The sequence below is a fragment of the Purpureocillium takamizusanense genome, chromosome 6, assembly GCF_022605165.1.
Source record: "Purpureocillium takamizusanense chromosome 6, complete sequence".
Taxonomy (NCBI): Eukaryota; Fungi; Ascomycota; class Sordariomycetes; order Hypocreales; family Ophiocordycipitaceae; genus Purpureocillium; species Purpureocillium takamizusanense.
In genome coordinates, this window is record NC_063073.1 from 1,709,564 (window position 1) to 1,730,747 (window position 21,184).

Consider the following 21,184-nt stretch of genomic DNA (forward strand, 5'->3'; position numbering starts at 1 on the left):
GACTTCAGACATCTCTCACGCCATGCTCAGTCGGAGCCGGCCCGGGGTGCAGGCAAGACATGGAAAGATGCGTGCCGTTGGGGCGTGCCACTTGTGACAGCAAACGTGTCGGTCGGAAACATGATGATGTCAAGCTGATGGGCTTGCCGTCTCCGCTCCAGTGGAACACGGGCCAGTGCACGAGATACCAACGAGACGTGAGGCATCGACCCGTTTTCGAGTACGTATGCTTCGTCATTCCGAACAACTGCCGCGTCACGACAAAGCGAGGCGACCGCGCACGTCTTGGGGCGAGGGCGCAATGGGGATGGCATTTGCGCGACGACAAGTGCCCCTGGGCAGGAATAGGTCCTCGAAGTTGCAGGTGTGTCTGCTTCCTGTTCGGCAGACCGTGCAAGGCCATTTGCGGTGGCCAGAAGACTTGCCCGTCCAAACTCTTTGCAGGGAGATGGTCAGAAAATGCGGGGTTGGGACAAGGTTTTCGGGTCGCGCATCAAGCCACGAGGGGATCGCTGGCGTTGAACGACCGCTTGCTTGCAGATGGCGCTGCACGGGATGGGGACTGCTTGGGTCCGCAAATGAAGATTCGCAACAGTTGTCGGGAGGGGCGATGGCGGGGCACGGGTGCTTTGCGCACGACGTGGCGTGTGACAGTAACGACGTCCGTGGTGTGCTGGCAGAGGACGGCACGGCCCAGCGTCGACAGGTGCCAGACATTAGTAACACCGAACGTGCAGTATTTGTAGGTCATGAGCTGCCCTATCACTTCGCGTGGGAGGGCAATAGGGCTCGTCGGGAGCACGCGACACCGACAAGGCGCTGGTTCCTGGCAGCTTTTCCCAAACCGTCGCCCGCGGCTAGGCGCGTCTGGTCGTGTCGCTTCCGCCCTGCGGGAAGCCAAGCGCCCAAGCACACACCATCGCTCAGCAGGGTGCGCAGGTGGACGAGGCTGGTGACTGACCAGGGGGGGCGGGCATGGACATTGATCAGATCGAGCGAGCGTCCGGCTTCAGCAGTCGCTGACGGCAGGTTTGGCGCTGGAACGTCGCCAGGAGCGGCCATCGCGATCGATGCGCTTGCTACTCGGCTGGAATCGCTTGTCAGTGTAGGCTGGTTGATTGATGGATTGATGATCCTGCTCCAGTTCAGACGCAAGCTTGCGACGATCCGCCGCCCTGTCGATGACTTGAGGTCTGTCAACAGCCGCCGCCGCGAAGGACCCTGATTCGCTGCAAGGCGGGCCTCGAACGTCATCCATGCGCAGCGCAACGCAGCACTGCGCTGCTGTCCCACCGGCGCGACAACAGACAGAGCTGGAGGCTCGGGACGCAGGCGGGATGGACCCCTGGAACCCGATGTGCGACACGGGCCCTTCGGGGAACTTGGGATGCCTGGGAAGCCAAGGAAGCCCGGAACCCGCCTGGAACTCGACCGAGCACCGTCATGAAATGCCTGCTTGCCAGGGGGGGAGGAAAAGGGGGGGGAGGCGCCAACGCCGCCTCTGCCCTGTGACCCTGACCAGCGGGCGCCAAGCTACCATTGCCCCGTTCATTGATGGCCAGACGGGCGCTGCCACTGGGTGCCCCGGCCACTACCACAACGAGCGCCAGCCCGCTGCGCGGCGATTAAACACTCCCTGAAGGGCCCAAAAATGGGGGCCGTCGGCGCCACCGATTGCCAAGCTCACCCCCCACCATTCATCTGCCAATGCCATGCCATCCACTGGCAGGCGGATTGACCACTGCTGCGGGTACTGGAGCACGAGCGCCTGCGCCTGCGCGAGACATGCAGCAGCAGCAGCAACAGCAGCCGAAGCGCCTTCCACGCAAGCCACGGTACGGCGTTGCCACCACGAGTGCATCTACTGCATGTACCTCCTCGAATTGCATTCATCGCGATTACTCTCTCCAGTTCGCTCCTCGGCGTTTGGGGAGTGCCAATTCGTGACCTGAATTCTCACTCGCCAACGTCCCACGTACGCAGTGGGCAGCGACCAAAGCTGAGGTGCCTACTGCAGCCCTAGAGCTCTCAGACCCTCTGATCCCACCGTACTATTAATCCAGCTCGCAAACCGCACGCTCAGCCAGTGTGAATCACGGGTAGCGACGATGGCCACGGGACGGGACCCCCTCGGAGTCTCGGACGCTCGCTGGGCAGTCCACAGGCTCCTCATAAGCCAGCCAGCGCAGGAGGTGTGCCGCTAATAAACAACCTGAGCAAAGCTGTCCACGCGACGGACGGCCCTGGCCTGGACGGCAACGGGCAACCTCCCGTCCATGCTTCCTCCCTCTCCCACCCCCCCTGCCCTGCCCCAATCTCCACCAGTACTGCCCGCTGGTCCGTCCCCTGGCCCAACTGCAGTGGCTGGCGTCTGGCATCTGACCTTGGGTTGGCGAACCCTCTGCTCCATCTCAATCTACCCGTTCGTTCTCCCCTGCCCTGCCCTGCCTGCTCTGCTACTCCGTTCTGCTCTGCTTTGTCGGTGCGCCCATCCCTCTACTCTTGCGCACGTACTAACGTACTGGACTCCTGGCCGACCCACGAGCTCCGTCCAGCTGCTGCCCAACCCCAGATCAGACCCAGTTGCCCGCCGCCCGCCCACCTAGCGACGACTCTTCGTTCGGCCCATGCATGTTGGATCAAGTTGGCCCGTCGAGCGCGCGCGCCAACCCTGCCGTTGATTGAGACCCGTGAGCGGCCCCGTCAATATCATGCCCACAGCGTCCTCATCTTCTGCCGCCGCCGCCTCCTCGACCCCCTTCCCTTCTCTCCCTCCTCTTTCCTCTCTTTCTGCCTCTTCTGCCCCCTCGGGCTCCGATCCCGCCCCCATCCCCGTCCCCGAGTCCCCCATCTTCGCCGACGACGCCCGATCCGCAGCCGCACCACTCGCTGCCTCCTCTGCTCGTCAAGGCCGCTCTGCCGGCGACGACATTGAGATGGAACCCATCGCTGGACACCGCCGGCGGAAGAGCAGCTTGATGAATCCCATCGGCACTCAAGCTGGCGGCTCCTCCCACGGCCACCGCTCGCGACCCTCCATCAACATGCCCCAAGAGTCCAAGATATTCGAAGACGGCGCCCCCGCGAGAACAGGCGAGTCCTCCAAGGACGACCCGGGCAACAATAGCTCCAGTGACGAGGACCTCCACGACGATGAGGAAATGGGCCTCACGAGCAAGGATCGCAGCCGCAAGCAAAAGAAGCGGCGGCGCAACACGAGGCTGGACAATCGCGTCGCTCGGGAAAAGATTTCGGCGGACGAGGTGAGGGAGGCGGACAAACTCGTTGTCAAGGACGTGGCAGTCATTCTCTTGTTCATTTTGCTGTGGTACATTTTCTCCTTGGCCATATCACTTGTGAGTATCCCTACCATGCTCTGTTCCCAGTGCCGGACTGTCCACGCTGACGCGCGCTCGATAGTACAACAAATGGATGTTCGACAAGAACAACCTCAACTTTGCCTTCCCGCTCTTTACAACCTCTTTCCACATGCTGGTGCAGTTCTTTCTCTCCGGCACCGTTCTCTACTTCATTCCTTCATTACGGCCGCACAATGGCCATAGTTCCGATGGCGGCAGATCGCGCCACGAGAACGAGCCGAACAACGGTCCCCTCATGACAAAACTCTTCTATTTAACACGCATTGGCCCCTGCGGCGTTTCGACAGGACTAGATATTGGGCTGGGCAATGCCTCGCTCAAGTTCATCAGCCTAACCTTCTATAGTATGTCTGCTCAATTCAGGAGCCCTGACGCTGTGAACTGACTCCTCCTTTAGCGATGTGTAAATCGTCGTCATTGGCTTTTGTGCTACTGTTCGCATTCGTCTTTCGGCTCGAAACGCCGACCTTGCGCCTCGTTGCCATCATTGCGACAATGACCGCTGGTGTTGTTTTGATGGTGTTCGGCGAAGTCGAGTTCAAGCTTGGCGGCTTTGTCCTCGTCATCTCGGCCGCCTTCTTTTCGGGATTCCGCTGGGCACTGACCCAGATCTTGCTGCTGAGAAACCCCGCGACATCGAACCCCTTCTCGAGCATCTTCTTCCTGACTCCCGTCATGTTTGTGACTCTCATTTCTCTTGCCGTTCCGGTGGAGGGCGTCAGCGCCCTTTGGGAAGGGCTCAAGACCCTTACGAACGAGTGGGGTGTCGTCATGACGCCGCTCTTCCTGCTTTTTCCTGGATGCATCGCATTCTGCATGACGGCGTCCGAGTTCGCCCTGCTCCAGCGCACCTCAGTCGTCACCCTGTCCATCGCTGGCATTTTCAAGGAGGTCGTCACCATCTCCGCCGCCGCTCTAGTCTTTGGCGATAAGCTCACCCTCATCAACTTCTTCGGCCTCATCACCACCATATCCGCCATCGTCGCCTACAACTATATCAAGATCACCAATATGCGCGAGAAGGCGCAGCAAGCCGCCCACGGTCGCCACGGCGAGGAGTCGCCGTCATCGCCTACCAGCAACAGCGGGCTCGACAGCGAAGGCGACGACGACAGTGCAGAGGAGACGGCCGGTCTACTGCACGGCGGCGCCGTCTCGGGGCCGACTATCATCACCTCCGACGGCGACATCCAGCCAAACTTGGCTAAGTCGACGGACGAGCGCAGGGATCACAGATCGGAGCATGACGAGTGATGTTGACATGTGGGCAAGCACGAGCATATACAGTCCCTTTTTGAAGCGCGTTTTCGGTTTCTTTGGGTCGTTTTAGGGTTTTGTATAATGATAGTTGTCGGGGGCCGCCCGCTGCGGCAAGACTTGTTCACAGTGTACCATCAACGATAGGCGAGGGGGGAGGATATTAGACTGGGGAGATGCGAAGACGTGTTGGCGCGAGAGCAAGGCATGGCTACGGATGGGCAGTTGGCCGTCTGCAGCATAGAGAAGGCACCCGCGTGGCCATCGGCGCCGCGGGCACCGCGCTCCATCGCGACCGGGAGGCATGCTCAATCATCATCATATAGTGGCGAGGCAATGAGATACCCCAAAAGAATTCACGGATTACTGGTTGAACGGAAAGCATTTCGTTGCGTTTCAACGCTGATCAATTGCATCCTATGCTGCTAAACCAAAAATAAGTCTTAATGGTGATGTCCAAAGGAATAAAATGGAGGCAAGAGCCAAGCAAGTCCAAGTACCTTTGTCTGTTTAGAGCGCACCGAGCCTCTGTTGCAGTTGGTGTGTGTAGTATGATATATAGCATTTGCCCTCTTTGAACACCGTCAACGCCGGATAAGACATCGCCTGCTCAAATGCCAAAACCTGGCAGAGAAATGATTCCTTAAGAAGCGCCAGTGCAGGCGCAGGCGCAGGCGCCCCAAGGCTGGATCCATTCAGCCCAGCAGGCGGAGACCGTTCTTGGTCTTCTGTCCGGGCTTGGTGACACCGGCACCCGAGACGGGGCCGAGGCTGGGCTCATACCCGCCGCTTCCACCGCCCGACTGGTTGCCCGACTTGTTCTTGTTATTCTTGCCGCCTTTGTTGTTGTGGTAGCCGCCCTTGCCGCGGTCGCGGGCGGTGGTGGCCTTGATCTCCGTGTTTGCCTTCTTGACGACGACCGGGTGGCTCTGGATGTACTTGCCGTTCATCTCCTTGGCGGCCTGAAAGAAGTCGTCGGCGTCGGCAAAGCTAACGAAGCCGTAGCCCTTGGATTTTGTAGTGCGCTTGTCGCGAATGACGCGAGCCTTCTGGACAGACTTCCAGCGCGAAAAGGCCTTGAGGAGGGATTCGTCGGTGGTTTCGCCGGCAAGGTTGCCGACAAAGATGCGCATGTGGGAGGGATCCCACTCGAGGAGGGAGTCGTCCGTCCAGCTCTTGCCGCCACCGGAGCGCACGACAGTCTTCTTCTTATCCGGGTTGGTATTGGCGGCGGCGGCGGCAGCGGCCGCGTCGGGTAAAGGCGAGTCGGTCGTTGCGGTTGTGACAGGCTTGCCGTCCTTGCCAATCTGCGGCGCAGCGCTGTAGGCGCTCTGCCATTCGGCAATTTGCGCGGCCTCGGACACATCGAAGCCGGTGCCGGGCGCGGGGAAAGGGTTCTGGATCTGAGGAGCAGTCGAGTATGATGCACCGTATGCAGGAGCCTGAGAGCCGTAGCTCTGTGTCTGCTGCTGTTGCGTGTGCCCGGGGTACGACGAGTAGCCACTCTGGGCGCCGGAGCTCATGGCGGTGCCTGGCGCGCCCGGGTAGCTCGAATAGGTCGACGAGGCCGAGCCGTACGGGCCCGCGCCGGGGGCGTATCGGCTGCTCGCGGGGGCGCCATACTGTGTCTGCGCGGGATAGTGGCTCGAAAGGCCGTACTGGGTGGCGTTGGGGTAGGCGTTCGCGCCGCCGTTCGCGGCGGCCGTACCAAACACGGGCTTGAAGCCGCTGCCTCCCGCGGGGGCGGGGGGTCTCGCAGGGAGAGAGTTGGAGGCGGAGGACGAGAAGGTGCCTGGAGGCGCCCGGTAGGCCATGATGAACAAAAAGCCCAGCAGACGCGGCTTGGTTGGGTGGTTTGTGTGGTCTTTGTGTGATGTGATGTGTGAAGAAAAACGTACCTTTTGAGCCGGGCCGCTCAAAAGTTGTTTCGTCTGTCGCCCGCACAGCCGGAAAGACGCAACAGGCAGGTCACGAGACGCGGTGCGTTCGTTTGTGCGGACGGTTGCTAGGGAAATGGGCGCGGGTTGCCAGCTGGCGGATGGTCGCGTTTGTGCTGGACTGGTCGTCGCTTTGGGGATGAAGTTGCCTGAACATGCCGTCAATGGTGTTGGCGGAAGCGTGGAGACGTCGCATCACGTGATCGTACGGAGCGCCAGTCATAGACAGCACGGAGGGTAATGGGAGGAAGGAGCAACGGTTCGCATGGAGTATACCTGACTGCCTATTTATGTAGAGGTGATGTACAAAATATATACACGATCTAGCAAATCTTGCATTTACGATGCACCTGGGATCGATGATATCGTTCGGATCTCAAACAGGAGAGGGTTTGTGGTCAGTAGCCGTCACAGCCCATTCAAGTCAACAAAGTACGAAAGTATTCGCTTCACCCGCCGTAGCGGCGATTGCTGTCGGCGAGTGGGTTCGGCGACTGGCCTGCGTGGGGGCTCGGAAGTGCGTGCAAGGGCCGATGGCGGATGAGCGTTTTGCTGCAGGTCAGAACCCGGATGCCGGGCGGCTGCAGGTCGCTGATCGCGACGATGGTGGTCTTGTTCTCAGTTCTCTGCGCGGCGAATGCTAAACGTTATGGGCTTGCGCCTCGTCCTATCCGTACGTTTATAGTACACCATGCCTTCGAAGCCTCAAGATAACTCCCTCTTTTTAGGAACCAGGCAAAAAAGGCAGCGCCACGGTCGCCATGGCACGATGCCATATTTTCTGCGCCCAAAGGCGGCCGGGCCGGCGGCCGGACCGGACTGCGGCACTTGGGTTACGGGTGCTCCACCGATCGAGGGCCTGGTGTTTGAGTGCTACAGAATTACATGTTGATGGGACGTAAGAATCGGCTCCAGAAAAAAAAAGAGAAAGAGAGAGAGAGACCCGGCCCGACCACCCCAGCAACAGCGGCGACCGAGTTCCTGATTCGTGCAGTAATGAGCCGCCTTTGCATGGGCGGGCGCTCGGCGAGACGGGCCCCAACGGGCGAGGCGAAACGGGGCGGCTTGATTCACGGACTGGAGTCGTCCGGAGGTCCCGCTGGCCGCAGGGAGCGCAGCGCCCGGGGACGAGGCGCCGTGAAAGGGGGCATGGACACGGCATCTCCACGGGCAAATGCGGGATGGACAACCCGCGGATGACTTTGTCCAAAGGCTGCTTCATCATGCCGCGCCTTCGCGGCGATATTGTGGAAGAAAGAACAGCAGGAAGATGGGGCGATGAAGGTATCGTTGCCAACCTGGCGAGGAGGGAGGGCTCTTTGTCCAGACCCGCGCCGCGGCAGGACCGGGATGCGAGCTGCAGACCTGCAACGCAACGGGTGTCACCAGAATCAGAATCTCACGGAACTCTCATCATGGCCGCCCGCCAACGCCAAGATTTGCGTACCGCAGTAGTAGTGGTACTGAAGTAGGTACTGGCTGCCTGCACTGTTCCAGCGGGGACGGATTCGGCGGGCGGTCGCGTCGCATCTTCGCAGCGCCATGACGATGAAGCGCTCCCCAGCAGCCCCCGTGCCACCAATCACCGCGTGCCGGACCTCCCAACGTGCCCGCTTTTACCCAGATAACCCGCTGGATAGCCTGATGAGGTGCCCGGGCTTCCTCCAGCACCCGCTCCGCTCCAACTCCACGCCCGGGCTACTGAGGGCCACTGCAGTCGGGTGGGCAGGGCCTGGAACTGCCCTCCACTGTACGCCTCGCTGAGGCGCCTAGGCTGCTGCGGCAGTGGACGCACCGCTGTGCGAGGCCGTGAATCAACCCGACCCGACCTGCGCTGGGGCGAGGTGAGAGCTTAACAAGCTTCCACCTCCCACTTGCCTTCCGTCCCTCCCGTCTGCCTCCAGACTACTTCTTCTTCTCCCCTCCCTCCCCCTTCGACTCTTCCTTTCCAATCTCCTTCTCATCTCATCACCAACGACAGAGCTTGTCCTTTCCCGCGAGCCTCTTCCTTCCAGAACAGACCACCTCCAGACCATCAATCCCAGCACCGCCATCATGTCTGGCCCCGTGTAAGTCCCCAGCGGAAAAAAAAAGAACAACCCTCCTCAGAGCCCCTCCATCGTCATCGTTATCACCTCCCACGCTGCTACCCCACCACCCCGCCCCAAACTCTGTTGAGCTTCCATGACCTCAATTCGCGCACCCCGAGAGCTGCCATCGTGGTAATTCTTGGTGGTTTGCGTGGCCTGCGTGTCAAGGCCCGGGAGCCACGGGCGTGCAACCCGTCCCGCCCTCGTCGGGTCCCCTCCTGCTCCTTTGCTTTGGGAAAAGACCAGCTCATTGATGATTGATGATCCTGCCGCACAGCGCCCGCCTCGCAAACATCCAGCTTGGCGGCGCCGAACCCTCCACCGCACTTCACAGCTCCTCCGCCAACGCGTCAAGAAATGCTGACAATGCCGCCAGCGCTGATCTGGGCCTCATCGGCCTTGCTGTCATGTAAGTCTCCCCTCGCCCTAGTCCTCGCTCCTCAGACGTCGTGCTGCCGAGCTCGCCGAGTGCTGACGTCTTGCGCAGGGGACAGAACCTCATCATGAACATGGCCGACCATGGCTTCACCATCTGCGCCTTCAACCGAACCGTCTCCAAGGTCGACCGATTCCTGGAGAACGAGGCCAAGGGCAAGTCCATCATCGGCGCCCACAACGTCGAGGAGTTCGTCAGCAAGCTCAAGTCGCCCCGCCGCGTCATGCTGCTCGTCCAGGCTGGCGCTGCCGTTGACGACTGGATCGCCAAGCTCGTCCCCCTCCTGTCCAAGGGCGACATCATTATCGATGGTGGCAACTCTCACTTCCCCGACTCCAACCGCCGTACCCAGGAGCTCCAGGCCAAGGGTATCCGTTTCGTCGGCTCCGGTGTCTCTGGTGGTGAGGAGGGTGCTCGCTATGGCCCCTCTCTGATGCCCGGCGGCAACGAAGAGGCCTGGCCGCACATCAAGGACATCTTCCAGAGCATCGCTGCCAAGAGCGACGGCGAGGCCTGCTGCGAGTGGGTCGGCGACGAGGGTGCCGGTCACTACGTCAAGATGGTTCACAACGGCATTGAGTACGGTGACATGCAGCTCATTTGCGAGGTAGGGAGATCGCCGTCAGAGCAAGCACGTGGGGCTGCCCATGCTGACGTCCTGGAAACAGGCCTACGACATCATGAAGCGCGGCCTCGGCCTCTCCAGCAAGGAGATCGGCGACGTTTTCGCTAAGTGGAACAAGGGTGTTTTGGATTCGTTCCTCATCGAGATCACCCGCGACATCATGTACTTCAATGACGACGACGGCAAGCCCCTCGTCGACAAGATCTTGGACAAGGCCGGCCAGAAGGGTACTGGCAAGTGGACCGCTGTCAACGCTCTGGATCTCGGCATGCCCGTCACCCTTATCGCCGAGGCTGTCTTGTCCCGTTGCCTGTCCGCCATCAAGGACGAGCGTGTCCAGGCCTCATCCAAGCTCGAGTTCGTCAGCCGCAACAGCGGCAAGTTCTCTGGCAACAAGGAGCAGTTCCTCGAGGACCTTGAGCAGGCCCTGTACGCCTCCAAGATTATCTCATACGCCCAGGGCTTCATGCTGATGCAGGAGGTGAGTGCAAGCATCTCGACGCTTGCCCGATGTGCCATTGCTGACGATGTTGCCCCCAGGCCGCCCGCGAGTACAAGTGGAAGCTGAACAAGCCCTCGATTGCCCTCATGTGGCGTGGCGGCTGCATCATTCGCTCCGTCTTCCTCAAGGACATCACGGCCGCGTACCGCAAGCAGCCCGAGCTGACGAACCTGCTGTTCGACGACTTCTTCAACAAGGCTATCCACAAGGCGCAGCCCGGCTGGAGAGACGTTGTCGCCCAGTCTGCTCAGCTGGGTATCCCGACGCCCGCTTTCTCGACGGCGCTCTCATGGTTTGACGGCTATCGCACCAAGGACCTGCCGGCCAACCTCCTCCAGGCCCAGCGCGACTACTTCGGTGCCCACACTTTCCGTATCAAGCCTGAGTTCGCCAGCAGCACGTACCCCGAGGGCCAGGACATCCACGTCAACTGGACCGGCCGCGGCGGCAACGTCTCCGCCTCGACATACCAGGCTTAAGTCTGCGCGTACGAGAAGGGTGTGAGATGGAGGACAGCACGCAAGATTACTGCAAGCTGCTGCGCAATACGAAGTACAATTGCCGGGCCCGCATGTCGGCCCGGGCTGGGCAACTTTTGAATACGCCTCGATGGGCCATGCAGACAAGGTAGACGGGCCGCAGTCTCGGTGACGTGTATACGTGCCCGCTGCCCCGACGGCGGGAGGCGGACGGAACTGCTGTGATGAAGTCGATAGTTGAAAAAATCGCGTGCGTACGAAGTAGTGCAAGAAGTAGCAATGTACTGAGCAGAAGACATGATTGACGGCACGCGTGCTGTTTGTGTGAGATGGCGGATACGTGAATCCTGATGAAGGCTGAATGTGCTGCAATGTGCTGCTTCGATGGGTGGATGGAGTTGAGGCTCTTGAGTCCACTGCAGTTTAAGTGGGCGGTACGTACCCTTTGCAGTATGGGCGTCGTCTTCCCCTGTCCACTTTTTTCTTTGGCGAGTGATGCACGTGATTGGACAGCGCTTGGCCAGCCTCGTCGCGACGAATTTTGGGGCGGCGCGCTCGCGCAACCTGGTCTCGGAAGCCAGGGACAAGCTCATGCAACTCCAGACCAAGCCACCGCATCCCATCGCCTCTCATCGCGGCCTCATCGGCGTTGCATCCGCGCGCGGCCCAATTACAGCATATACCGGTAGACCTCGGGGGCAGACCCAGAGTGATCGAAGCGGGCGTATCGTGAGCCGCCCAATTGGCAGACGAGCGCCCTGCCGCAGCCCTCCTCCCGCGACAACCAAGTCACCAAGCACAAGGACGCCTCGTCAACCGCCAAGATGGCGCAACCCGACCCTAGCCACAGCGTCCCTCAGGACTTGGTACGTTGACCGCGGCAGGAATTTCGTTGGAGGCTCAAGTACGTCGATGGGGAAGACTGACGATGCCGCGCAGATCTCCCATGTCCACCTCATCTCCTCGTCCCGATATCCGACAATGCCTCGCATCGACACCAACGAGGTCGCCAAGTGGCTCATGAACGCTCCTCAAGTCGCACGCGACCGGGCGCCCTTCTTCTGGACATATCTTGACAAGCCCGCCGACGGCACGATTCTCCTGACGTGGCAGCCCCTCGGGAGGCTGGGCACAAACTTTGCGACGGATGGCTTCGTGTGGTCGCCGCCTGAGCAGATCTACAAGCACGACCTGGGAAACGGTCTGGTATGTACCTGCCTCCAAAATAAACCTCCAGTTCTACATCTAACCCGATCCAAGATGCTGGAGATCTACTATCTCAAAGCCGGCTACATCCCCGGCGAGCAGTTTGCCCTACACGCGAGACGGCGATTTCGACTCGTGCCAGTCCCTGGCCACCCAAACCCTCCCCAGCCCGACATGAGCCTCTTTATCGTGCACTACGGCCCATCCGAACCCAACGATCGGATTCCCGCGCAGATGGTGCCGTATGACGAACGCGTCAACGCCATCATGCAGCAGCGACACTACCTACTGCGCGCGGGCCAGATCCGGCGAAAAGAGTTTATGCTGTCGGACCGGGTCAATTGGCCGTCGCTCCCAGAGCTCACGCGGCAGCAGATGGGCCCTCAGATGGTCCCGCGAGGCGTCCCTCAGCAGATGGCATACCCTACCCAGCCGACGCCCGGACCTCCCGCCAAGCGAGCCAGGCACGCGCAGAGTCAAGGACAACAGCCAGCCATGGCGGGCATGCCCGGCATGCCTGCTGTGGACCCGGCTTTCGACGACGATGAGGATATAACGAGGGGCGACATGTTTGACCATCTGACGCAGCGCGAGATTTCGCTGAGCCGGTACAAGCAGAACCATGAGTGGATGGAGGAGATCCTTTCCTCTGCGTATAGATTGAACCAGATCACACCCACGGACCTTGGCCTCGGTCTCAAAGGCGAGTTGGCATCGCTCACTGACGGCATCTTCACGGCTCAGGGAGGTGAGGCCATCGCGATCGAGAAGCCCTACGTCGGACGACTGGACAGTGGACTTGCCGACGAGTTTCGCAAGCGAGTCAAGAACCATATCGAGTCGACGCAAGCCGAGATGAAGAAGATGCAGGGGGCACATGCCGAGGCCATGGCCAAGCTCAAGGAAAGCTCCTTGTTCGTGACCAAGGAAGCGGAGCTCCGGGCTCTCGATGACGACATCACGGCTGCGTTCGGCCAGAACGACAGCCACACAGACGGCGCGGGCAGGGGCGAGGGAAGGCCGCGGCATTCTAGCAAAAGGACGGTAGATGAGGTGATTGAGGAACTAGAGCAGGCAGTTGGACGAAAGTTGGAGAGCCGCCCGGCGGTTAAGCGTGTGCAGGATGGAGGATACCAAGCTCCAGCGCCGGAGCCCCAAGCGCCACCCGCCGAGGATGTGCAGATGTCGCGACAGCCATCGCAAGCCGGCTCGCAGACGAGCGGGCTTATGCTCGGCGAGTCTGACATTGACATGGGCGGCACGGCAGCCGGGTTGCTGGACCAGATGCATACGGGCTTCTCGTCCATGTCGACTCCAGTCAACAACTTTCCCACGCCCCAAGCGCAAATGTCAGCCACGCAATCTAACGCCGCGACACCCTCCAACGCCAACAATGCTCCCTCGCCAGCTCCCGCACAAAGCTCAGCGGCGCCCGCCGGTCAAGACACTGCAGCTGCACCCGCGGAACCGAATGCCGACGTGGCCATGGGCGGGACGGACTCGCCTGCCAAGGCACCAGAGCCAGCAGCGAATACGGCTCCAGATCATGGTACCGGTAGCGGCGACTGGGTCATGGTGCCCAAGGGAGGCGGCACGACACCCGAGGCGAGCAGTGCTGGCCAAGAGGCACCGGCAGCTTCGGCGACGGAGGCAACGGCGGCGGCAATGGCGGCGGAAGAGGAGGCACCTAAGCCGGACGCGACGGCGCAAGGTGCGGCTCGGCCCCCGTCGGCAGCCGCGACGCCCGCTGTCACGGACGGCGGCTCGGCAACGTTTGACCAAAACGACTTCAGCTCACTGGGCGATTTGGACACGGCGGGCGATGCCTTGGCGGGCTACGATGCGCCGGATCTTGACGGCTCCGCGGGCGAGCTTGGCGACGGCCTAGACCTGCAGATGGACATGGAGGACTCTGCCTTTGGCGACGCATTCCATGGCGTGGACGCATCCAACACGCCGGGTGAGGGACAGGGACAAGATATGTAGAGGGCGCATGGAGGGTATGAGGCCCAAGGGTGGCCGAGATGTCTGGAGCTACACGATATTGGCTCTCTTGACCTGCCGCGGTCTGCTTCAGAGCCATGGAAAGGGGGTTAGGTTGGGCTTTCGAGACGGAGAATGGCGCGTATCCTGCGGCCAGCGGGACAGGTGTTTTTGTATTGCTGGAGTTTTGTGCCCGCCGAGACCTGTATTATTCCACCTAGCCTAGCCTGTCGGCTGGAGGTGTAGGTTATGTAGACTTGGGGGAGCAGGGTATGTGCAATGAGGATTCTTTTTCTTGGGCGGCGTTGATGAGCCTCTCCCACTCGGGCTCGCATGTGTGTATGAACCGAACCGTAGAGTTGCGCGGGTGGGTGGTCGGTCGTTGACGCCGTGTGCCCTCGTCGCATCTCCATAATAATACGCCCCGAGCCAGCCGACCAGAGCCAGTGATGATTGGGGGAAGGCGCAGTGCCCGAGAAAGACAAAGGGCTGGCTGAAGCTGACTGACAGGCGAAACAAGCGCTTAACCCCCCGCGGTGACTGTGGTGGCCACGCTCCGTCGACGTCTGAAACGCTGTCAGGAACGGGGAGGGGGGGACGACGCGTCTGGTGAGGTAGGTAGGCTTGGTAAGTAGGTGGTGAAGAAAAGAGCAGAGTCGAGCGAGCGAGCGGCAGCTGCGCGAAGCGGTTTCATCGACCTCCGTGTTACAGACAGGGCCCCCTTTCTTCCTCCGCCTGCGCCGCGACGACGCACGACGACGCACGACTGACGGGAATGATGACGAAGCGAAATGTCGTCTTTTTGTCTTTTTTGGTGCTGCTCCTCTTCATGCCCTTTTTTTTGGGGGGGGGGGCGCACCACGTCCGGAATTCCTCTGCCCTCGTTCGTACGTACCTTGGGTATTGTATAAGTGGCTCAGTAGTATGTAGCTTACACGTATGCATGCGTGCATGTAGTTACAGTATACGAAGTACAGTATACGTCGTATATTCTGCAGCAACCGGGTGCTTTTGTTTGATTGAGAAGATTCGTGTACGGGCAGTCAAACGGCCGTTGGGGCTGAGCCTGTCTGTCTGTCTGTCTGTCTGTTTCCCTGTTCACTGCTGCTGCTGCTTACAGCAGCAATGGCACGCCAAAAAAGATGGGATGCGTCACGGATGGGTGGGCAGGCGCGGCGGCGGGTGTCGCAGCCTCCTCCTAGAACGAAGCCTGACACGGGGGGGGGCTTGGGCCGCCTTCCCCAGCTTGGCGCGCGTGGATGCAAAGAGTAACAGAGAGAGAGAGAGAGAGAGAGACAAGAGTTGTCGCCAATGGACCGCCAGCAAGGTACTGTACTACAATACAGCACCGTACAGGAGAGCACCATGGCATTCTTTTAGGCATATTGGTTGGGTGGGTGGGTGGAAACGGTGATCATACTTCGGATGGCGCGCGTCCCATATCTCCGGGAAGACGGAGGGAGGGAGGGTAATGATGGGACAGACACTGACGATGCTGTTGGATGCTGGGCTTGGTGGTTGTTCCACCCCTCAAAGGGCCGAGGCCGTGAAGAAAACGGCCTCGTCGTTTAACCTCGTCTCACGTCCCCCCTCATCCTCGTCGTCCTCGTCCTCGTCGTTGCTCTTGCTTCTCGCTGTCGTCTGATTACAGCCCGCTCGCTGACTCGCCTTTCTCTGTCACCCTTGGTCGCCAGCCAGGAATTCCCTTCCTTTGCAACTTTGTAAACCTCTTTGATCCGTTCTGTCCTTGACGCCCCTATTCTTCTCTTCGAGCACAGCCGCCTTTTCTTCTTCTTCCTACCTCCTGGAAGAGGATTTTTCTTTGTTTTTTAAAAAAAAAGAGAGAGGAGAGAAAAGAAAGCCTCACTCAGCTTGTGTATTCGTAAAGTTGTGACGGCCCCCGGTCCAATTTTCCTCGCCCGTCCATCCGCCGCGGTGATGCATCTCCCCAACGGCTTCACCGTCGCCGCGCTGCTGGCCGGGGCGACGAGCCTCGCCGCCGGGCAGTTCGTCTTCCCCACGGGCTCGACGCGCCTCAACGCCAAGGAGCAGTGCACCATCCGCTGGAACACGGACGGCCTGCAGGCGCCCCTGTCCATCAACCTCGTGCCGGGCGATGGAGCCCAGAGCGGCACCGTCGCGGACAAGATTGCCGGTATGTTATTTTTTTTTTTTTACTATCTTTCCTTCTCCCATTTTCTTTTCGCCCTCGTTTGGCCTTTTTGTGTGTCTCAGTGTATCTCTGTGTGTCTATGTGTGTGAAATGGTGATGAGTGGCAACTTTTTACACTCTCACGCCGATATGATGGAGATTCGGGGGTCGTTGGAGAGGAAATCTTTGAGCTGGTTACGAGAGTTAAGAAAAAAAAGAAAAAAAAGGAGAGATGGCTGACAATCGCGCAGCCAACATTCCCAACTCGGGCTCTCTCACCTGGACGCCAGCCGCCTCCATCGCCGCCCTGCCGTCCTTTGCCATGGTCATCCTCGACGCGCGCGGCGCCGTGGTCCTCACCTCGGAGCCTTTTATCATTGCTGCGCTTGCCAACCAACAACAGCAGCAGCAGAATCAAAAGCAGCAGAAGAAGCAGCAGCAACAACAAGCGACGGCAACGCGGCGCCGCGGAGGCGCTGGTGGTAATGGTGGTGGTGGTGGCAGCCGCACCCGCTCCGTCGAGAGGATAGAGGCGACGGACGCCGTGGGCGGTGACAATGACGGCAAGCCCGGGCTGAAGCCGTTGCCCAACGTCGCCGACGGCAACAACAACAACAATAACAACAACAACAAGGACGGTGAGAAGAACCAGGGCGACAAGGATCAACAACAGCGGCAGCAGCAGGACGGAAAGAAGAAGAAGAAGACGCAAAAGGGCAACGGCGACGATGACGATAACAACAACAATAAAGACCAGGGCAACGACAAGCAGGGCAACAACAACGACAACAACAATGCCGGCGGCTCGCTCAAGCCCCTCCCCAACGCCGCCGCTCCGGCCAACTCAGCCCAGCCGGAGCCGGAGCCGGAACAGCCCAAGAAGGACAACGGCAGGCAGCCCGATAACAAGCAGCCCGCGGACGCAAAAACAACAACAGCAGCAGCAGCAGTGGGGGCAGCGCCACCCTCTTCCACTCCAGCCGCCGCCGTCTCTCCCCCTCCCGCCGCCGAGCCGACCACCCCCCCTGCTGCCGATTCCGCAGAGGCAGGCGATCAGGTACGTTGACGGCCCCCCCCCCCGTCACAGACAAGACGCACACATATACACCCCTCCTAGATGAGAGCCACATTATCGTAGAAGTAGGGGGGAAGATGAAAAGATAGAGAGAAAGAGAACGGGAGAGATGGCATGGTCTGGTCGAATCGTCACCATGGGTACTACTACTGTACATGCAGCTAGCTAACCACACGCAACACCAGAAGAACCAGCCACCCACCACCCTCGCCCCCTCCCCCTCCTCCGTCTCAGAGCGCGCCCTCGCCGCCGCCGCGGACGGAGATGGCGACGCCGGCGGCCTCGGACGCGGCGACGATGGCTCGAACCCGCTCTTGCGAACCCTCCTCCCAGGCATCATCAGCACCCGCAGCCGCACCAGCACCCGCGGCGGTGGCAACAAGGGCAGCGGCACCACCACGCCGCGACCCATCTACACGACGCTGACCGACGTGGACATCAGCCTGTCCGCCGAGGCGACGCCCGAGCCCGGGGGTCGCGGCGGCCCCGGCCTGACCAACAACAACTCGCAAAAGTCCGCCGCCGCGGGAGGGGCCCGGTCCGACGTCCTCCTTCTCGCGGGGCTGGCACTCATCGTGGGAGTTGGAATGATGGTGTAAAAGGTTGTCGTTTGAACGACACCCGGGGGGAGATGGAGGGGCCATGCATGCCTTGGATACCACGGGAGATGGGCGCTATGATCTTTGCTTGCTTGCTTACGATTGTATAGATCGGTGGACAACGGGGGGAGCACGCAGCTGGTGCTGCTGCTCGGGAAAATAAATACCACCATCATCCTCATATTCTTCTTGTTCTCTATGGTCCACTCAAAATTAGATTGAAAATACACGATGCGCCAGCAGAAATGCCTCCAAGTCTAAAGATAAAGGCATGCCATGCCTCCAACGCACCAGTGAACCGCCTGATTCGACCCGCGAATTAAGCCTCCCCCCTCCCATAACTACCCCTTCATGCCGTTCTTGATATTGTCGTATTGGCTGCCTGGATAGCTCAGCTGGTTCTGCGAGTTTTCTAGCTCACCTAGGGACGTGGCCACAGTGCTGACGATGTTGTCGGGGTCAGTCTTGTTCTTGTCCCCCGATGCCTCCCAAAACAAAGCTCCGCCGAGACCCTTGCTCTTGAGGTAGTCCACCTTCATCTTGGCGCTCCGCGGATCGTCATACGAAACCAGCTCCTTTGCGGACGCGTCATAGCTCCAGACAGCACCCACAGCATCGTCCATCTCTACCTTGGCGCTCGGCCGGGGCAGGTCTCTGTAGAGCCAGACTCCCTTTTCCAAAGTCCCGCCGCCGACGCCAGTGAACGACTCGCCCAAGCCATTCGTATTGGCGAATGAACGCCCATACAGCGGCAGGCCCAAGACAATCTTGTCAGGGGCGATGCCAGCCTGGATATAATCGTCGACAGCTTGTACCGTGCTGAACTTGGTGGCCTCGGGATTGCTAGAGCTCTTGTTGATGTTTGCTTGGTGACCTGTCGTCTTGTCCCAGGACCCGGCGTAATCGTAGGCCATAAGATGCCACGCGTCAAGGTATTGGTCCATGCCCTTCATATCCAGTTGCCGGTAATGATCCGGTCCAGCCGATGTAGCGACAGTGAGAAGGAAGTGATAGCCCGGGGCATTCTTTTCCGCGTAATCATCCAAAGCCTTCCGGCAAGCCTGGAGGAGAGCGACAAAGCTCTTGGCCTCTGTATCGCTGGTTGGGTATTCCCAGTCGACGTCAAGGCCGTCCATTCCCCAGTCGCCCATCAATTTGACCGCCGTCTCGGCGAATTTCTGCTTTTGCGCGTCCGTGGCAACAGAGTTGGCAAACTTTCCGTTTAGCGAGGCGTTCCAGCCGCCAATTGAAATCAGCGTCTTGAGACGGCGATTCGCCTGCTTCAGCTTGTAGAGCTGCTTGACACATCCGTAGGCGTTCTTGCCCTTGTCGTTCCACGAGTCGTCTGGATAGTGCTTCTCCACGTCGGCGTATGAGTCGAAAGTCTTGCTACTACAGAGTAAGCACAGTTGGCTTGAGCAATCGTCATGAGACTTACACAGTCCCGTCCTCGCCAAGAGCTGCAAAGGCGTATAGGACGTGAGTGACCCGGTCCGCCGGCAGCATGTCCGGCTGGTAGTTGGCTCCGTAGATGCCCCTGACCACTGTTAGCTGAAAATCTTGAAAATAAAGGGCATGTTTTGGGTAGGTTACCAGTTGGTAAAGTAGAGGACGTTTCGCAGGGCCTTGGCGGTCTTGGAAGGGTGGCTGATTGAGCTGCTTGACCCAGAAGTCGTCGCAGAGGGCGCAGCCTGCGAGGTTTCCGTATTTCCCATTGGTGCGGTGCCGAGATTTGTGCTCTCGGCCTTTGAGGCCTTTGTGAATCCCGTTTCTTGTTCAACCTGCGAAGGCTCAGAGGCAACCGTGTCGTTGGCTTCGTCGTAATCGGGAGGATCATCCTCATCCGTACCCTCGGACTTGGTAGGGTCGATGGGACGCTGGACTCCTGAAGACTGAGAAGGAGGAGCAGCGGGGTGACTCACGGCGTGTGCCTCATGGACAGTAACTGACTGGGACACGCTTATGGTCGTTTTGTGTATGCAGCGGCCAGCGACGCCACCCAAAGCTGTCTGAGCCAGCAGCGCCAGAGCAGCGCCGAGTGTCAGTATAGCACGCATCTTGACTCGGTGAGACCTCCCAGTTGACACCACTATGGCAAAGGGCGAGGCTGGAAGCTGAAACTTGAAGGGAAGGGAACGCAGGGAAGGGTTTGGCATGAGGTCGGGACGCGAGGGCTTTTTATTGAGGTCGCGGCGGCGGACCCTGACGAGGTCGCCAGCGGCGGCGGCGGCGGCGCATGTGAATCATGTCGCTGTCGGAATTTGGTGTCGCCTAACGATTCCTCGGGGAGCACCGAGAGAAGCTGATTGAGGGACAGACACGGCTGTGCCTGAGATCGCATGGCATCGCATAGCAGCAAGCGGCTGGGATGCTGAGCCTCGTCTAGCCCCGGTGTGGGTATGTAAGTGAGGGAGTGACAATGTGTGCCGGGGTTCGTTCGTCAACGGCCCGACAAACTTTTGATACAGTCCATCAATAGTCGCCGGGGCGAGAATCCAGCCTATTAAGATGGCGATCCTTGGTCTGCAGCCCACCGCGCGCGCTCTACCCTTCGGAGTCTCCCCGTCCTCCCCTTTCTTCCCTGGAAACCGCGCTGCTGTCGACATGGGGCTGGCATTGCTCGCAAGCCGCGTCTAGCACCCATAGATCCTAGCGTCGTTGCCGTCGTCGTCGTCGTCGTCGTCGTCGTCGTCGCCGTGCTGTACCCCAGCCCCGACAGTGCTGTGCCCATATACGCGGGGCCGATGCGCCATGCGGGCAATGGAATGGCACGCAGGGACAGACAGCGCGTCGTGAGGAATGTATGTAGTCGTGCAGCGTCCCAGTTCTTTCGGGGGGGGGGGGCCACCATGTGCGCGTGGGTGTTTGGGTGTGGTGTGTGGGTGTGGGTGTGGAGGCGGCGATGCAGCTGTGCCTAAAAAAAGGGAGAGACATGCACGCGAGAGCCGCACCTTCCTTGCTTCCTTCCTTTTCCTGCCACTCGCGAGCACGAAAGACGCTGGATCGGCGCTTGACTCACGGGACCCAAGACCAGCAAATGTGATTCTAACTTTAAAGTTGCGTGTGACGAACCCTCAGGAGTCAGGACCGAGGTGATTCCGTGATGCCATCGGACCCAGCTCCGACGGCAGAGAGTGCTGCCATCAAACCGTCGGTTGTGGGTCAGCATGAGCAAGCGTCCAAGAACCAGCCCCCCCCTTCCAAGCAGACAGATTCAACGGCTCAAAGTCAGCCCATGACACCAGCTACTATCTGCTTGCCTCACAAGTGCCACGGGCCGGCCGGTCATTACGCTCGCGGCTCGTGATTCAGCTGGCTTGGTGGACTGACCTGGGTGTGCGATGCAATCCGACTTCTAACTTAGTCACTGGTCAGGCATCCCGACCTCGTAGGGATCGACTGCTGTTTGCTCGCCAAACTTTGGATCATAGAACCATCCAGATTCCTTGGGGGAAACACTTGC

General features: G+C 59.8%; 6 protein-coding genes across 9 annotated transcripts; 4 read left to right on the forward strand and 2 right to left on the reverse strand.

Annotated features, from left to right (window-relative positions):
• The first annotated feature begins 1,790 nt into the window (after positions 1-1,790).
• On the forward strand, positions 1,791-5,043 carry JDV02_007009 (uncharacterized protein). The gene is made up of 4 exons (XM_047988455.1): positions 1,791-2,422; positions 2,556-3,356; positions 3,421-3,724; positions 3,778-5,043. The coding sequence occupies exons 2-4, from the start codon at positions 2,712-2,714 to the stop codon at positions 4,632-4,634; spliced, it is 1,806 nt and encodes a 601-aa protein (XP_047844451.1). The 5' UTR covers positions 1,791-2,422; positions 2,556-2,711; the 3' UTR covers positions 4,635-5,043.
• Positions 5,029-6,832, reverse strand: JDV02_007010 (uncharacterized protein). 2 transcript variants are annotated; one of them, XM_047988457.1, is made up of 2 exons: positions 6,536-6,832; positions 5,029-6,429 (listed from the first exon to the last, which is right to left on the reverse strand). In XM_047988457.1, the coding sequence occupies exon 2, from the start codon at positions 6,158-6,160 to the stop codon at positions 5,333-5,335; it is 828 nt and encodes a 275-aa protein (XP_047844453.1). In that variant the 5' UTR covers positions 6,161-6,429; positions 6,536-6,832; the 3' UTR covers positions 5,029-5,332. The 2 variants fall into 2 exon arrangements, with proteins under 2 accessions (XP_047844453.1, XP_047844452.1); XM_047988456.1 differs by having other exon boundaries at positions 5,029-6,832.
• Positions 6,833-8,456: 1,624 nt separating this feature from the next.
• On the forward strand, positions 8,457-11,012 carry GND1 (phosphogluconate dehydrogenase (decarboxylating) gnd1). 2 transcript variants are annotated; one of them, XM_047988459.1, is made up of 5 exons: positions 8,457-8,643; positions 8,942-9,073; positions 9,152-9,707; positions 9,769-10,206; positions 10,266-11,012. In XM_047988459.1, the coding sequence occupies exons 1-5, from the start codon at positions 8,630-8,632 to the stop codon at positions 10,704-10,706; spliced, it is 1,581 nt and encodes a 526-aa protein (XP_047844455.1). In that variant the 5' UTR covers positions 8,457-8,629; the 3' UTR covers positions 10,707-11,012. The 2 variants fall into 2 exon arrangements, with proteins under 2 accessions (XP_047844455.1, XP_047844454.1); XM_047988458.1 differs by having other exon boundaries at positions 8,457-9,073.
• A 280-nt stretch (positions 11,013-11,292) lies between these two features.
• On the forward strand, positions 11,293-14,197 carry JDV02_007012 (uncharacterized protein). The gene is made up of 3 exons (XM_047988460.1): positions 11,293-11,572; positions 11,646-11,912; positions 11,967-14,197. The coding sequence occupies exons 1-3, from the start codon at positions 11,531-11,533 to the stop codon at positions 13,896-13,898; spliced, it is 2,241 nt and encodes a 746-aa protein (XP_047844456.1). The 5' UTR covers positions 11,293-11,530; the 3' UTR covers positions 13,899-14,197.
• A 1,636-nt stretch (positions 14,198-15,833) lies between these two features.
• Positions 15,834-17,958, forward strand: JDV02_007013 (uncharacterized protein; the record flags this gene model as incomplete). The annotated part of the gene is made up of 3 exons (XM_047988461.1): positions 15,834-16,050; positions 16,299-17,104; positions 17,308-17,958. The coding sequence occupies 3 exons, from the start codon at positions 15,834-15,836 to the stop codon at positions 17,719-17,721; spliced, it is 1,437 nt and encodes a 478-aa protein (XP_047844457.1). The 3' UTR covers positions 17,722-17,958.
• On the reverse strand, positions 17,782-20,576 carry CHT4_3 (Chitinase). 2 transcript variants are annotated; one of them, XM_047988463.1, is made up of 4 exons: positions 19,315-20,576; positions 19,160-19,258; positions 18,013-19,110; positions 17,782-17,917 (listed from the first exon to the last, which is right to left on the reverse strand). In XM_047988463.1, the coding sequence occupies exons 1-3, from the start codon at positions 19,875-19,877 to the stop codon at positions 18,063-18,065; spliced, it is 1,710 nt and encodes a 569-aa protein (XP_047844459.1). In that variant the 5' UTR covers positions 19,878-20,576; the 3' UTR covers positions 17,782-17,917; positions 18,013-18,062. The 2 variants fall into 2 exon arrangements, with proteins under 2 accessions (XP_047844459.1, XP_047844458.1); XM_047988462.1 differs by having other exon boundaries at positions 17,782-19,258.
• Positions 20,577-21,184: the final 608 nt, after the last annotated feature.